The sequence below is a fragment of the Chrysochloris asiatica genome, unplaced genomic scaffold (genome assembly GCF_000296735.1).
Source record: "Chrysochloris asiatica unplaced genomic scaffold, ChrAsi1.0 scaffold00001, whole genome shotgun sequence".
Lineage (NCBI taxonomy): Eukaryota > Metazoa > Chordata > Mammalia > Afrosoricida > Chrysochloridae > Chrysochloris > Chrysochloris asiatica.
In genome coordinates this window covers 47,960,968-47,975,642 of record NW_006408519.1, presented here as the reverse complement: position 1 = coordinate 47,975,642, position 14,675 = coordinate 47,960,968, and the positions used below count along the sequence as shown (strand labels likewise).

Below are 14,675 nucleotides of genomic sequence, written 5' to 3'. Positions count from 1 at the left end.
TCTAATGATCCAAAAGGCTCCAACGACAGCATTCAATTATCCCAATTGAGTACCGTGAGCAGTATAAAAGGAATCAATTTAAATGATATGAAATCCCCATTTTTAGTAATGTTCCAAGGAAAAAAATAGAAGACTTCAAAATGAACACCACTTCTCTTTTCTAAATGAAAGTTTTGATAACTGGGTGTTGTAGAGGTTGGTCTTTCTTTGGAGGGTCTCACTCAGATGTGGTGATGGGGGAGGTTCTTTGTCTTGCTTGTAGCAGCTGCAACCTAAGTGGATTCATGCTGAGGAGCAAGTTCTACAGCATCTCCTAATCTGAGTTAATCTCATCACATTCGCAAAAAAGACTCAAGAGTATCAACACAGCAGTCAACACAAAGACAACCCCACCAGTTTGTGGTTCTCCTATGTAAAATGATGTCGTATGGCTTTTGCTAGAATGTGGTAAAACCATATTTGGATCCTGGAAGAGGACGGGATAGATAGAAAAAAAAAATTGTCTTGGTTTAAGCCTTTGCTAGATGCTAGACTGGATTCATAATTCATAAAACTAAACTCAGCGAGTAGAAATCACCCATGACAAGTTTAATGATCATCAGAAACATTCTGTGTTCTAGAGAAAAATCTAGCACCGTCCCCTCTAAATTTTCTGGTACTCCTTTTCCATGGCACAATCTACGAGTTTCCAAAATGGCATCCAATTTCCAGTTCCTATCTAAGATCCCTCCATCCCTTTACCTATCTGCCTTTTAAATTTCATTTTATTTCCTAGTCTTGTAGTCCTTGCACCCCAATAGGATCTCAGTCTCCAACACACCTTAGACTCTGCTCTGACCACTATTTCAACTCATAATGGCCTTGAATGTGAACGCAATCACCACAGATGTCTCTCAGCTATTAGAAGCTTTCTGATTACTCTTGATTTCTGAAATACCTTTTCCAAAGTGTGAAGCTTCCACCCATGACCGATGAGGTGCAAAATGCCATTTCACCTGGGAGAGCTGAAGACATTGATTGACATTCGTATCGGGCTGTGGATGACTGATAGTGACAACAGTCATCTATCTGAAAGATTCACAAACAGTCCAGATTCCAGACATCTACTCTTTTCTGTACCCATATGTCCTATCAGTGAGGAGAACACCAGGAAAAGCCAATGAGGGAGACTAGGGACCACAAAGAACTGACAAGTCAGGCATGGCTAACATTGGCCAACTGTGCAATATGGCCTCTTGCAACAGTCTTTGTGGCTCTCAGGCCATTAATTCGGTGAAGCGGTTTGTGTCCATACACACAGCACAGATGAAGTACAAGTTAGGGCTCACAGTGTGTCATCCTTTCAGATTCTGAAGATGCATGTGTGTCTGTATGTATGCATTTATTCGTTTTTTACTTCCACAGGGCACCTCACCACTGCTGTCTCCAGGGGACATCAATCTCTTGGTCAAGGTAAATGCATAAAATACATTTGCATGTGTTTTAAAAGTTGTGGTGAGGGAATGTAGATCTCTACAATAAATTGGGCTTTGTCTGAACCACTTCATAATGATGATAATAAAAACAGCAACATGACTTGAGAACCAATGATGAGACTGTCAGTGAGCTACATCCACACTGTCCAATAAGATGACCACTGGCCCCATGTGTCAAGTGAATTCCAATGCCATGCAATTCAAAACTCCAGTCTTTGGAGAAATGGAATGTGTGACCAGTTACCTTCATGAATGACTGTCTCCTTGGCCCAAAGACCAGAAGAATTGTATGGGGCTTGGCTACCATTTCTGCATTTTCATCAAAGATTCTAGAGAAGAATCCTGACTGAAAGGGAAATATACTGAACCGAACTTTCAATTCTCATGGAATCTAAGCTTTGTGTAGCCATGAAATTTGGATGAACCCTTGAAACTACTGCCCTGAGATAATCTTTAAACCTTAAACCAAAAATATTCCCTAAAGATATTTTTATACCAAACGATGATTTAGCTTAATTAGTACATAGTGTCTGCCTTGAGCATTGTTCTCTTATAAAGAACCCGCCTTTCTGGGAGGGGAGTCAAATTGACAACTCAAAAGGGTCAATGGGAACATTAGGAGGAAGTGAGCTATGATAATGGAGGAATAACTTGGAAAAGGAGGTGAGAATGTTTGCACAACTGGAAGAATATCATGAATACCACTAAATTGTGCCTGGAGGAACAGTTGAACTCTGCTGTGCTTTGCTGTGCATACGTTCAACAAAACAAGAAAACCCAGAAAATAAATCAATTTTTTAAATTCATACTAAACTCATGGATACATTTTATTACAGTGAAAAGATGCAAATTAAAGAGAAAAGGTGCAGAGCGTGGAGTCCAAGAGAGAACAGGAACAAACTTCCTATTGTCTTTCCTCAGTGGGATTTTACAGACAGCAATTAGTTCTCTCAGCCATGATGCATGACAACACACATGAAGTATTGCCAACCAGGGTCACTCACCTGAGGCTTAAGTGTACAGGCCTGGTGTTCACTAACTGCAGTTCAAATAGGAACCACATGGGGCAGGTGGTTACCTTTGGAATAGTGCTGGGACAGAACATTGACATGGGTGTAGTAAGTTCTTATGGGCAGTGCTGTGCGAAATGCACTGATGTCATTTCCTCAATGACCCTGTGATGTCAACACTGCTACTCTTCTTGTTTTGTACATAAGGAAACTGAGACATCATGAGGGTAAGGAACTGAGAAATCAAACCACCTAAGCTGGCCTTTCACCATAACTTGGGATGGAACCAAAAGCTGGGTTGGGAGTCTTGCTGGGGCCAAGGGCTAGAGCACAGGTTCAGAGAGCAGAAGACATCTGCTGGGCTCCTTGGAGCAGACTTTTTTGGTTTCCACAATCATGTTCCCTTGCACTGTGAGAAGTTAAGCATGCCCTGGTTGAGATAGAGCAGGGCAGGGCTAGATGAAGAGGAGGAGGTGACTAGGTGCCTGGATGAGGACTTGGTCTTGAAGGGTGTGGAACTGAGAAAGGTGGTGAGCAAGAGGGAGGCTGGAGTAAGATGCGCACCACAGAAAACCACAAACAGAACACATCTTACTGCAATGCTTCCAGACCACGCTTCTACTGCTGCGTCTTCTTTAACCCTTTCAAAACCAAATTATTTTCTGCCTTTACTTTTTGTTGAACCCATGTGTTTTCAGCAATGGAAATTATTTTTTGAAGGAAATGAAAAAAAGTTTTAGGAATGAATGTAGATTTTGATACAATTAGTGAGACATGTATATCCCAAGGGGTCTCTGGAGTTTGAATTGGTGCAATGAGGTAAGTTTCTTTAAATTCGTGTAGTTATACAGCACCACCCCCCAAGATGCACTAAAAGTGGGATAGCAGCTTCCCACTAAATCCCAGAGGGCAGAAAGTGTAGGTGAGCTCTATCGTGAATCATTGAACTAGACTGCTAACTGAAAAGTCAATGGTTCAAAATCATCCAGAGGTGTCTCAAAAGTAAAGCCTGATGATGTACTGCCAAAAAATCAGTCACCAGAAATCCTCTGAAGCACAGTTCTACTCTGATACACTTGAAGTCTTCGTCATAAAGTTGATGAAGCTTGACACTGGATTTTGTGTGATTGCCACTTCCTTTGATTTTGTAATTTAAGAACAATAATTGTGTGATGTTAGGAAATACTGAACTCATGCCCGAAACCCAGGGAAGAAGAAAGATGATGACAAAGACGAAAACCTTTGTGGAAGCCCTGGACTTTTCAACTCACTGCACATTGAGAGGCTGTGATGGAGAATCATACCTTGTATTAAAAGATGTGTCACAGTACCATCTTTGCTGATTTTTATTGACAAGAGAGAGTATTTTTCCATGGCCAAGGGCATGTCAAGAAACCACTATCTATTGATTCAATCCCTTGTTTATTACAGGCTTTTATTAGCCTCCATCATTTTTCATAATCCCATCACTCTTGAAGGGACCAGGTTTGCTTCACTTCTCCCTGCCCTCTAAAGGATTTCAACCTCAAAACAGCGATTTTGATGCCAATAGTTAGGATAGTGAGTCCAGAGAAAGTGACTGCTTGAGCATCTTGGCATAGCATTGAGACAATTATAGTCAAATCCATCTCCCTTCTACTAAAGGACACAGCTGTGCTTACACAAACACCTAGGAACCCCAGAGTGTGTGGGGATACCTGCATGAGGGAGGGGGTGCTGTGGAGGTCCCCCTGGTCCCACAAACATGTGAGATGCACTTTACCTGTAAGCTTAGTAGACATCAGTAAGGGTATTTATAGGTGTGATCCTTGGTGGCACAGTGGATTAAGCTCTGGACTGCTAACCAAAAGATCAGCAGTTCACACTGGCCAGGGGAAAGATGAGGCGGTCAGCTTCCATAAAGACCGATGGCCTCGGGAGCAGTTCTAGTCTGTCTTATAGGGCCACTGTGAGTTTGAATCTACTCCACGGCACTGGGTATGAATTTGGGTTTGTGTTTTGTGCAGTCAGCTGCTGCCAACTAGACATTGCAGGTGAAAAGCTGCTGTCTGGCCCAGGTGCTGACAGTGGGTGCCTCCCCTGCTGAGGGGGCATCTTTTAATATAGAAGATTTACCTCTGCCCCACGGAGTTTTCTAGTTCCCGGCAGCTCATTCTGTTGGTTGGATAACTGCCTCGGTAGGAAGTTGTTCCAGCAGTTCCTGTAAAATGCACTTTGGCAAAGGACATCTCTGTGAGCTGACTCTCTGGCACGACCCTCCCAAAGAGCCCTGTGGGGGGTGGGGGTCCTTTCACCCTCTGACTGCACAGATGTGTATGTAGAGGCATAAAGTGAAGTATCCACTGAGCTGGATACTGGCAAAGACAAAGTCAGACCCAGTATGACCCTTGTGCCTAACCTTTAGGCTAGCTGACTTCATTTTTGTAGGAGACAGACGTCCTACCAAGTGTCTGACAGTAGGGAGGCAGGTAGTGTGTTCCCTGCCAGTCACCAGAGGCTGGGATGTAAACTACACTTCTCTTGGGTAGGGAAAGTGTAGAGAGGATTCAAGAGTATAGGAGTCAGTAGGTGGTGTAAACAGTTAGGCACCTGCCTACTAGCTGAAAGGCTGGCAGTTCAGACCCACTCACAGGTTCTGCAGAAGAAACAACTGGTGATCTGCTTCCAAAAGGTGACATGTTTGACAGTCTTGTGGAGCAGTTCTACTCTGCACACATGGGGTCATCGTAAGTCAGCATCAACTTGACAGCAAATCCCAACCACACACCAGGAGTGAAGGGTTGGGTGAGATGGCATGGTGGTGCTTCCTCCTGAAAACAGTGATGGCCTTCTTCCCTGTGACCTCTTTGTGGCAGACATCTTCTGAGCACTTGTTTGGCACTTCACACCATGCTGAACTTGGCACAGTGAGCTTGGTTTGCTGAAAATGTCTCGGACCAAAGCAAAGTGATAAGCCCATGAGGAAATCAGCATTTCACAAGGGATCCTGCAATATACACCATGCTTCCTAGGTGTGATTTCATTGGTATTTCATGGCAGTTTCCTAAATTTGGAGAATGGTCTTTGTGGACAGGTGAGGATGATTCTGTGGACGGACAGGTGAGAATGGTCCCTGTGTAAAGGTAAGGATGGTCACTGTAGACAGGCGAGGATGGGCCTGTGGACAGGTTAGGAAGTACACTCAAATGGATAAAGTGACTTGTTTGAGATGACCCAGTAAGCCGAGGCGTTTGGAACACGTATTGATAAGCGACATACTGTATTGGGCAAATCTGCTGCAAAAATACCTTTTTAAAGTGTTAAAAAGAAAACTGTGATGATCAAAGTGCATCTGATCCAAGCCACTGTATTTTCAATGGCCTCATATACATGTGAAACTAGAAGAACTATGAAAAAGGAAGACATAAAAATAGATGAATTTGAATTATGATTTTTGGTAAAGAATATTGACTATATCATGGACTTCCAGAAGAATCAGCAAGTCCGTCCTAGAAGAAGCACAGCCAGAATGTACCTTAGAAGCAAGGAGGGGGAGACGTCACTTTGTGTATTTTGGAAATGTTCAACCATTTCTAGAGGTAGCGCACGATCAAGAACTAATGATACTGAATGAAAAAGTCCAAGTTGCATTGAGGGCATTGGTGAAAAACAAGGCTCCAGGAACTGATGGAAAACAAATTGAAATCTTTCAACAAACTGATGCAGCACTGGAGGTGCTCACTCATCACTGCCAAGAAATTTGGAAGACAGATTGGAAGAGATCCATAGTTGTGCCCATTACAAAGAGGTGACCAACATATAGAAGTCTTCAAAAAATATCATTAATACCACATGCAAGTATAATTTAACTGAAGATAATTTTAAAAGCGGCTGCAACAGTACATCAACAGAGAGTTGTCAGAAATTCAAGCCGAATTTAGTAGAGGCTGTGGAACTAGATATCATTGTTGATGTAGGATGGATCTTGGATCTTGTACTTCATTGACTATGCAAAGGCTTTTGACAGTGTGGATTATGAAAAGCTATGGATAAAATTGCAAAAAATTGGGATTCCAAAGCACTTAATTGTGCTAATAAGGAATCTGTACATAGACCAAGAGGTACTTGTTAAAGTAGATCAAGGAGATACTGAATGGTATAAACTCAGAAAAGGTGTGTGTCAGGATTCTATTCTTTCACCATACTTATTCAATCTTTATATAAACAAATAATCCAAGAAACTGGATTATGTGAAGAAAAACATGGCATTATGATTGGAGGAGACTCTGAATAACCTGCAATATGCAAATGATAGAACCTTGCTTGCTTGAAGTGAAGAAGATTTAAAATACTTACTGATGAAGATCAAGGACTATTGTATCTCAATGCAAAGAAAACAAAAATCCTCACAACTGAACCAGTAAATAACATCATGATAAATAGAGAGAAAATATTGAAGTTGTCAAAGATTTCATTTTGCTTCGGTCTACAATCAACACTTAGGCCAACATCAGTCAAGAAATCAAACAACGTATTGCATTAGGCAAATCTGCTGCAGAGGACCTCTTTATAAAGTGTTCAAGAGCAAATATAACCATTTTAAAACTAAGGGGTATTTAACCCAAGCTATGATATTTTCTGTAGCTTCATATGCATGTTAAAGTTGAACAATGAATAAGGAAGATGGTAGAAGAACTTATGTATTTGAGTTGGTGTTGAACAAGAATATTGAGATTACCATGGACCACAAGAATGAATGAATCTGGTTGGAAGAAATACAGCCAGCATGCTCCTTAGAAGTCAGGATGAGACTTTGTCTCTTATACTTCAGATATGTTATTAAGAAGGACAAGTCCCTGGAGAAGGACATTGTACTTGGTGAAGTGGAGGGTCACACACACAAAAAAACAGGAAGACCCTAGCAAGATGGATTGGCACAGTGGTAGCAGCAATGGGCTTAAACATAACAACCATGGTGGGGATAGTGCAGGACCAGGTCGTGTTTATCCAATTGTACATACATTTACTATGAGTCAGAACTGATTGGATGGTACCTAACAATAACAACACCACTTTGGACATGCTATGAGGAGGGGCCAGTCCCTGGAGAAGCACATCATGCTTGGTAAAGTAGAGGGTCATCAAAAAAGAGGAAGACCCTCAAGGAGATGGACTGACACAATGGGTTCAAACATAGAAGAACTTCTAAGGATGGTTTAGGACTGGGTAGCGTTTTCTTCAGCTGTATATAGGCTCAGTATGAGCTAGAACCAACTGGGCAGCATCTAACAACAATCACACTGATGAACATGGGCATCTGACCAGCAAATACAGTAAGGCAACACATTCAAGGAAGAAAATAATGCTCCAAACCCTAATGGTACATGTAGCAGCTTACATCCACCATAGGTTCTTACCACGTTCAGACACTGCATCTATCTTCTGCATCTCTGAGCTCATTGATTTCTCACAAGCCACCACAGGATGACAGATAGGTGAGCTGGCTGTCAGCTTGTCAATTTATTATTCAAATACAACCATTCTATGCTATCCGTCCCCTTGTGAAGAAAGATTCCCAGTGCCTGTCCAAGTTCAGCAGCATCCTAAACCAAAAACCAAGACCCACTGCCATTGAGTCCACTTTGACATGTACCAACTCTCTAGGACAGAGTAGAACTGCTCCATGCAGTTTCTGAAGCTGGAACTTCACAAAGCACACCACCACACCTTTCTCCTGGCTGGTGCATTTCAACCACCAATCTTTCAGTTAGTGGTTACCAGGGATCCTGGAACAACTTACCAGTGGCCAGAATTGCAGCTGTCACTGGACTAGCTCTCTTCTCCATCCATCTATTGTCACAATGTTTCACAGTTGTATCTTTTTAAAAGAAAAGCTCCCACTTCCATTATTCTGCCAAACAAAACAGCAAACAAAAACAATTTCCCCTGCTTATTTTGCGCATCTTTGTTTCATATAAAGAGCATTGGTGTCACAGTGGGTTAAGCATTGAGCTGCTAACCAAAAGATCAGTGGTTCAAACACACCAGCAGCAGTACAGGAGAAAGATGAGGCATTCTGATTCTGTAAAGACGGGCAGCCTCAGCAACCCTGTGGAGCAGTTCTGCTCTATCCTGTAGAGTGTCTCTGAGTTGGAATCGACTCGAGGGCAGTAGCTTTTGGTTGCTTCATATACCCCAGCATTTAGCACTTCTGAACCACTATATCCCCTCAAGAAAAAAAAAATACAACCAGCTTCTCAAATCACCCACTAAAAGAAGCTGGGCAAGACGCCAAATGGTCAGGCAGTTGACTGATTGGCTGGTTAGGTTGCCTGCTTCCTTCTCTTATGGAACATGTGCTCTCTGACAGGCTATTTGCTACACATTGGACATATGGAACTAAAACAATTCACCAAAATTATAATAACAAGGTTTTTTTTTTTTTAAAAAAAAGAAATTTAAAAACAAAAAAAAAGTGAACTCAACTCCATCTCTGTCTTCTGGGAACTCCTCATTCTTTCTCAGTGCCTGGCGGGCAGGTGGATGGAGTTATGAATAAATCTTTTCAACAATGAGACAAGTCCTTCAATGGCGGGCACCCTGGATCCATGGGAACACAGCCTATCTCTTGTCTGAAGCCATCAGGAGGACTTCTTGGAATGGGAGGCTTCTAAAACATCTTCAAAGATACTGTTAGAGGCAGACAAGTAAAGGAAGGTAGCAGCTGTGATAGAAAAGTTCTTTCATCCTGAAATTAGGTTTCTTCCATCCTGAAACCAAGAGTGATGCAGAATCACCCAGAACTTCACCTCATTGCCATATGAAGCCACACACCATCTGCTTTTATGGACACCTCTGTGGAACACTCAAAAGATGGTAGTTCTTCTGTATACTTTGTGTCAGTTGGTACCACTTGATCATGCACTCTTTAAGACTTTGTACTCACTGTGGTCTTACAGCTTAGCACAGGGGCCAAGAATAGACTTACAAGCAAGTGGCTGGATAAGGGATTTAATAGTAATGGCCAAGTGTATCGGGCATTATGTAACTATCTTTATACATGTGCCTTTTTGATATTTTTCCATTTACCCCTGATCACACAGAAAGAGGGAGAGGAGGGAGGGAGGACTGGAGAGAAGGCATGTACCAAGCAATCCAGAGAACAAGATATGAAGTAGGATTGTTTGGTCCCACCACCTTTTTGTCCTTTGTCATACTGTGGTGGTGTGTATGTTGCTGGAAACCATATCACCTCTATTTCAAATACCACCAGGATTATCCATGGAGGCCATGTTTCAACAGAGCATCGAGACTAAGACCAAGAACAAAAGTCTAGTGATGTACTTCCTAAAACCAGCCAGTGAAAGCCCTAGGGATTGATGGCAACAGACTATTTGTATTGTCCAATAGAATTCTGGAAGACAATCTCCCTAGGTTTGAAAACACTCAAACTGCACAAGAACCATGACCATGGGCTCAAGTATAGTATTGATTATAGGGAGGATACAAAACCAGGTTAGTATTTTTGTTCTGTTGTACATGGGATCACCAGGAATCAAAACCAACTCAACAGCAACTCCATGAACAGTGTGTTCTCAATGGTAAGCTCTAGAGATGATAAAGACACATTAGAAAACTTGCTCTCTGGACTGAGAGAGCACTCAGTTCACTCCCAGAACAATACTTACCTGCCACAAAGAAGTAAACCCACATCAAACCCAATGCCATTGAGTCAGTTCAGTTCCACTCTTATCGACCCTGTATGACAGAGTAGAACTGCTCCTACATTGGATAGATTGCAAATCTTTATGGGAGCAGACAGCTTCATCTTTCTCCTGCAGAGAAACTGGTAAGTTTGATCTGCTGACCTTGATGGTAGGAGTCCAGTGCCCATCCCACAGTGCCACCAGGGAGCCTTACAAAGAAGTAGAACAAGCTCAATTCCAGGAAATGTTAATTGAGTAGCTCCTTAGGCTGAAGCTTGCATTGTGTGGCACAGCAGGAATGCCCACAGCTCCTTCCTCTGCTCTTTCTCTGTTGAGAACGTTCTTTACTTAGACAGCCAGAGGACAGAGAACTCAGGTCCCGGCTTTGTCACTAGCTCTAGGGACAGGGCATGCTGTTTTGAGCTCTATTAAATGCTTGCATGAATTCTGCACTGTGAATGTTTTCAGTGCTCACAGACATTGGTATATGGATTTGGGGCAACATTTTCTTGGGCAGTCTGACTGGCCAAAATAGTCCAGGTATATCCGGGCTGGAATGGAACTTTCAATGAGGGTAGTGAAAAGGAGCTCTGGTAGCGTAGTGGTTGCGAATTGGGCTACGAACCTCAAGGTCGGCGGTTCGAAACTACCAGCGGTTCTGCAGGAGAAAGATGAGGCGGTCTGCTCCCATAAAGATTTACAGCCTCGGAAACCCTGCACAGGGTCACTATGTGTCAGAATCGACTCGACAGCACTTAACAACAACAACAACAGTGAAAACACAAAGTGTGACACAAAGGTGTCAGAAGTGAGGTGGCCTCCTATGTGCTTTGCTCTCATTGGATGGCATGGTCCTGTTCAGAGACAGGGAGACAGGAGTGATGAACCAAGCTGTTATTGATATATACTCCCTCTCTATCTCCCAGGATGTGTGCAGTGATTGTCCTCCTGGTCGCCCAGGCCTCCCTGGTCTGCCAGGCTTTAAAGGAGACAAAGGACTCCCAGGAAAACCAGGGAGAGAAGGGCCAGAAGGAAAAAAGGTAAGGAGAAAGGACACTTAGTCTTATCATTGTAATGCAAAGTGTCAAGATCTCAAGATGGAGATGCCAACATAGCCCGCTTCCATCCCAGAGCATTCAGCATTTGAGGGGTTGAAGATACCCAAGGAACACTGGGCTGAGGGCACAATTGTGGAAGTGGTGAGAAATGGCATTGGAGGTAGTTATCATTTTATGAAGACGTTGGCTGTGATATCCCATTGCATTTTGATATCTAAAACACAGTACTTTTTCCTTCCTTCTGCCCTTCATTCTGTCCTTCTTGTCTGTCTTCCTTCCCCCTCCATCCACCCATTTATCTCCATTTTTCTTTCTTTTTTCAACCCAAGAACTTTTGAACATCTACTATGTAACAGACACTAAGAGAGGCAGGCCAGCTTCCCATCCACCCATCCAGTCCCCCCACCCCCATCCATCCATTCAACCACTCACCCATCTATCCATGAGTGCCTCAGTCATTGGCCTGTTTAAGGTGGCACAGTTGTTGTTGCTGTTGTTAAGTGCCGTCGAGTCGGTTCCGACCATAGCGACTCTGTATAGGGTTTCTGGGGAGTAACTGGTGACCTTAAACCACTGCCCTTGCAGTTCAAATGGCTTTGCAGTCTGGGGGCATTAACCCACAGCACCACACCAGGATTCCAAGGTGGCATAGTGGGTGTATATTATATATCAGGCACCGTGAGTCTGTCCTCATGGTGTCCATGGTCTTGTGGTGGAGTGGAGGGTGGAGGTGATAGATAGAAATGCAGATTTGAGATGTCATATTTATTCTGATCTTTAAATAGCTTCACCTCCCCTTTCCATTGACTCAGATACTAACATGGTTTTGGATCAGGGCCTAAGGTAAGGGACTGCAAGTTCTTCCTAACATTCCAGGTCCTAAGGAGATGACACAGAGCAATTCCCAGAGAGATCTGACTAAGGCTACTTTCTTTTCCACCACTCGTCGGTCAGTTTGTCCAACTGTGGTGACTTGTGACTGCTGGGATTATGAAAGCTATGCCACAGGTATTTTAAATACCAGCAGGGTCAGCCATGGTGGACGGGTCTCAGATGAGCTTCCAGATGAAGACAGACTAGGAAGAAGGAGTGACGAACTACTTCTGGATACTAAGTCACTGAAAACCTTATGAATGGAAGAGAAACACTGTCAGTTATAGTGCCGGAAAATGAGCCCTCAGGTTGGAAGGCGCTGAAAATGCGACTGGGAAAGAATTGCCTCCTCAAACTAGAGTTGACCATGATGACACATAAATAAAGTCTGTCAGAGTAAAGCCCACTGGACCTTCATTTGCTGATGGGGCACAACTCAAAATGAAAACAGCTATAAACATCCATTAATAATCAGAACATGGAATGTACAAAGTATGAATCTGGGAAAATTGAAAGTTGTCAAAAATGAAATGGAACGTATAAACATTGATATCTTAGGCATTAGTGAGCTGAAATGGACTGGTATTGACCATTTTGAATCGGACAACCACATGGTTTACTATACTGGGAATGACTAATTGAAGAGGAATGGTGTTGCATTCATTGTCAAAAAGAACATAATCAGATCAGTCATGAGGTACAATGCTGTCTGTGATAGGAAAATATCCATGCACCTACAGGTAATACCACTATTATTCATACTTATGCACCAACCACTAAAGCCAGTGAGGATGAAATAGAAGAATTCTACCAACTTCTTCAATCTGAAATTGATCAAACATGCAATCAAGATATATTGATCATTACTGGTAATTGGAATGCAAAGGTTGGAGTAAAAAAGGTAGGATTAGTATTTGGAAAATATGGCCTTGGTGATAGAAATTATACTGGAGATTGCATGGTAGAATTCTGTGAAATCAATGATTTGTTCATTTCAAATACCTTCTTTAGACAGTGTAAGAGACAGCATACACTTGGACCTCACCAGATAGAATACACAGAAATCAGATTGTCTACATCTGTGGAAAGAGAGGATGGAAAATCTCCATATCATCAATCAGAACAAGGCCAGGGGCAGTTTGTGGAACAGACCATCAATTGCTCATATGCAAATTCAAACTGAAACTTAAGAAAATGAAAACAAGTCCACCAGAGCCAAAATATGACCTTGAATATAACTCACTTGAATTTAGAGATCTTCTGAAGAACAGATTTGATGCATTAAGCACTAAAGACCGAAGACCAGATAAGTTGTGGGATGACATCAAGAACATCATACAGGAATAAAGCAGAAAGTCATTAAGAAGACAAAAAGAAGGAAAAGAGCAAAATGGATGTCAGAAGAGACACTGAAACTTGCTTTCCAGTGTAGAGATGCTAAAGCAATTGGAAGAAATGAGGAGGTCCAATAGCTGAAAAGAAAATTTCAAAGGTCAGTTCGAGCAGATAAAGTCAAATATCAAAACAAAAAGTACAAAGACCTGGAGTCAGAAAACCAAAAAGGAAGAACACGCTCAGCATTTCTCAAGCTGGGGGAACTGAAGAAAAAATTCAGGCCTCGACTTTTGTTATTGAAAGATTCTCTGGGCAGATAGTTGAATGATGCAGAAAGCATCAAAAGAAGATGGAAGGAATACACAGAGTCACTGTACCAAAAGGAAATGGTTGATGTTCAACCATTTCAAGAGGTAGCATGTGATCAAGAGTCAATATACTGAATGAAGAAGTCCAAGGTGTATTGAGGAATTAGCGAATAACAAGGCACCAGAAATTGATGGAATAAAAATTGAAATCTTTCAAGAAAGTGAGGTGGCACTGAAGGCACTCACGTATCTCTGTCAAGAAATTTGGAAGACAACAACCTGGCCGACTGACTGGAAGTGATCCATATTTGTGCCCATAACAAAGAGAGGTTACCCAACGGAATGCGGAAATCATCAGACAATATCTTTGGTAGGCAATGCGAGTAAAGCTTTACTAAAGGTAATACAGAAACGGCTGCAAGCATACATTCACAGAGAACTTTCAGAGGTTCAAACCAGATTCAGAAGAGGTGTAGAACAAGGGATATCATTGCTGATGTCCAATGGATCTTGGCTGAAAGCTGGATCTTGGCTGAAAGCAAAAAAATCCCAGAAAGAGGTTTACCTGTGCTTTATTGACTACGCAAGGGCTTTCGATTGTGTGGATCATGACAAGCTATGGACAACATTGTGAAGTGTGAATATTGGTGAACACTTAATTGTGCTCATGAGGAATCTGTACATTGACCAAGAGGAAGTTGTTTGAACAGAACATAGGAACACTGAATGGTTTAAAATTAAGAAAGGTATGTGACAGGATTGTATTCTTTCACCATATGTATTCAACCTGTATGCTGAGCAAATAATCCAAGAAGCTGGGTGGTATGAAGAAAAACATGGTATCAGGATTGGAGGAAGACTCACTAACAACCTGTGATATGCAGATGATACAACCTTGCTTGCTGAAAGTGAAGAGGATTTAAAATGTTTA

General features: G+C 42.2%; 1 protein-coding gene across 1 annotated transcript in view; it reads left to right on the top strand.

Annotated features, from left to right (window-relative positions):
- COL22A1 (collagen, type XXII, alpha 1) overlaps window positions 1-14,675 on the top strand; it is a 283,964-nt gene that overhangs the window by 204,015 nt on the left and 65,274 nt on the right. The window contains 2 exon segments of the mRNA XM_006830721.1: window positions 1,405-1,452; window positions 11,097-11,210. Coding sequence (XP_006830784.1) covers window positions 1,405-1,452; window positions 11,097-11,210 — 162 coding nt within the window.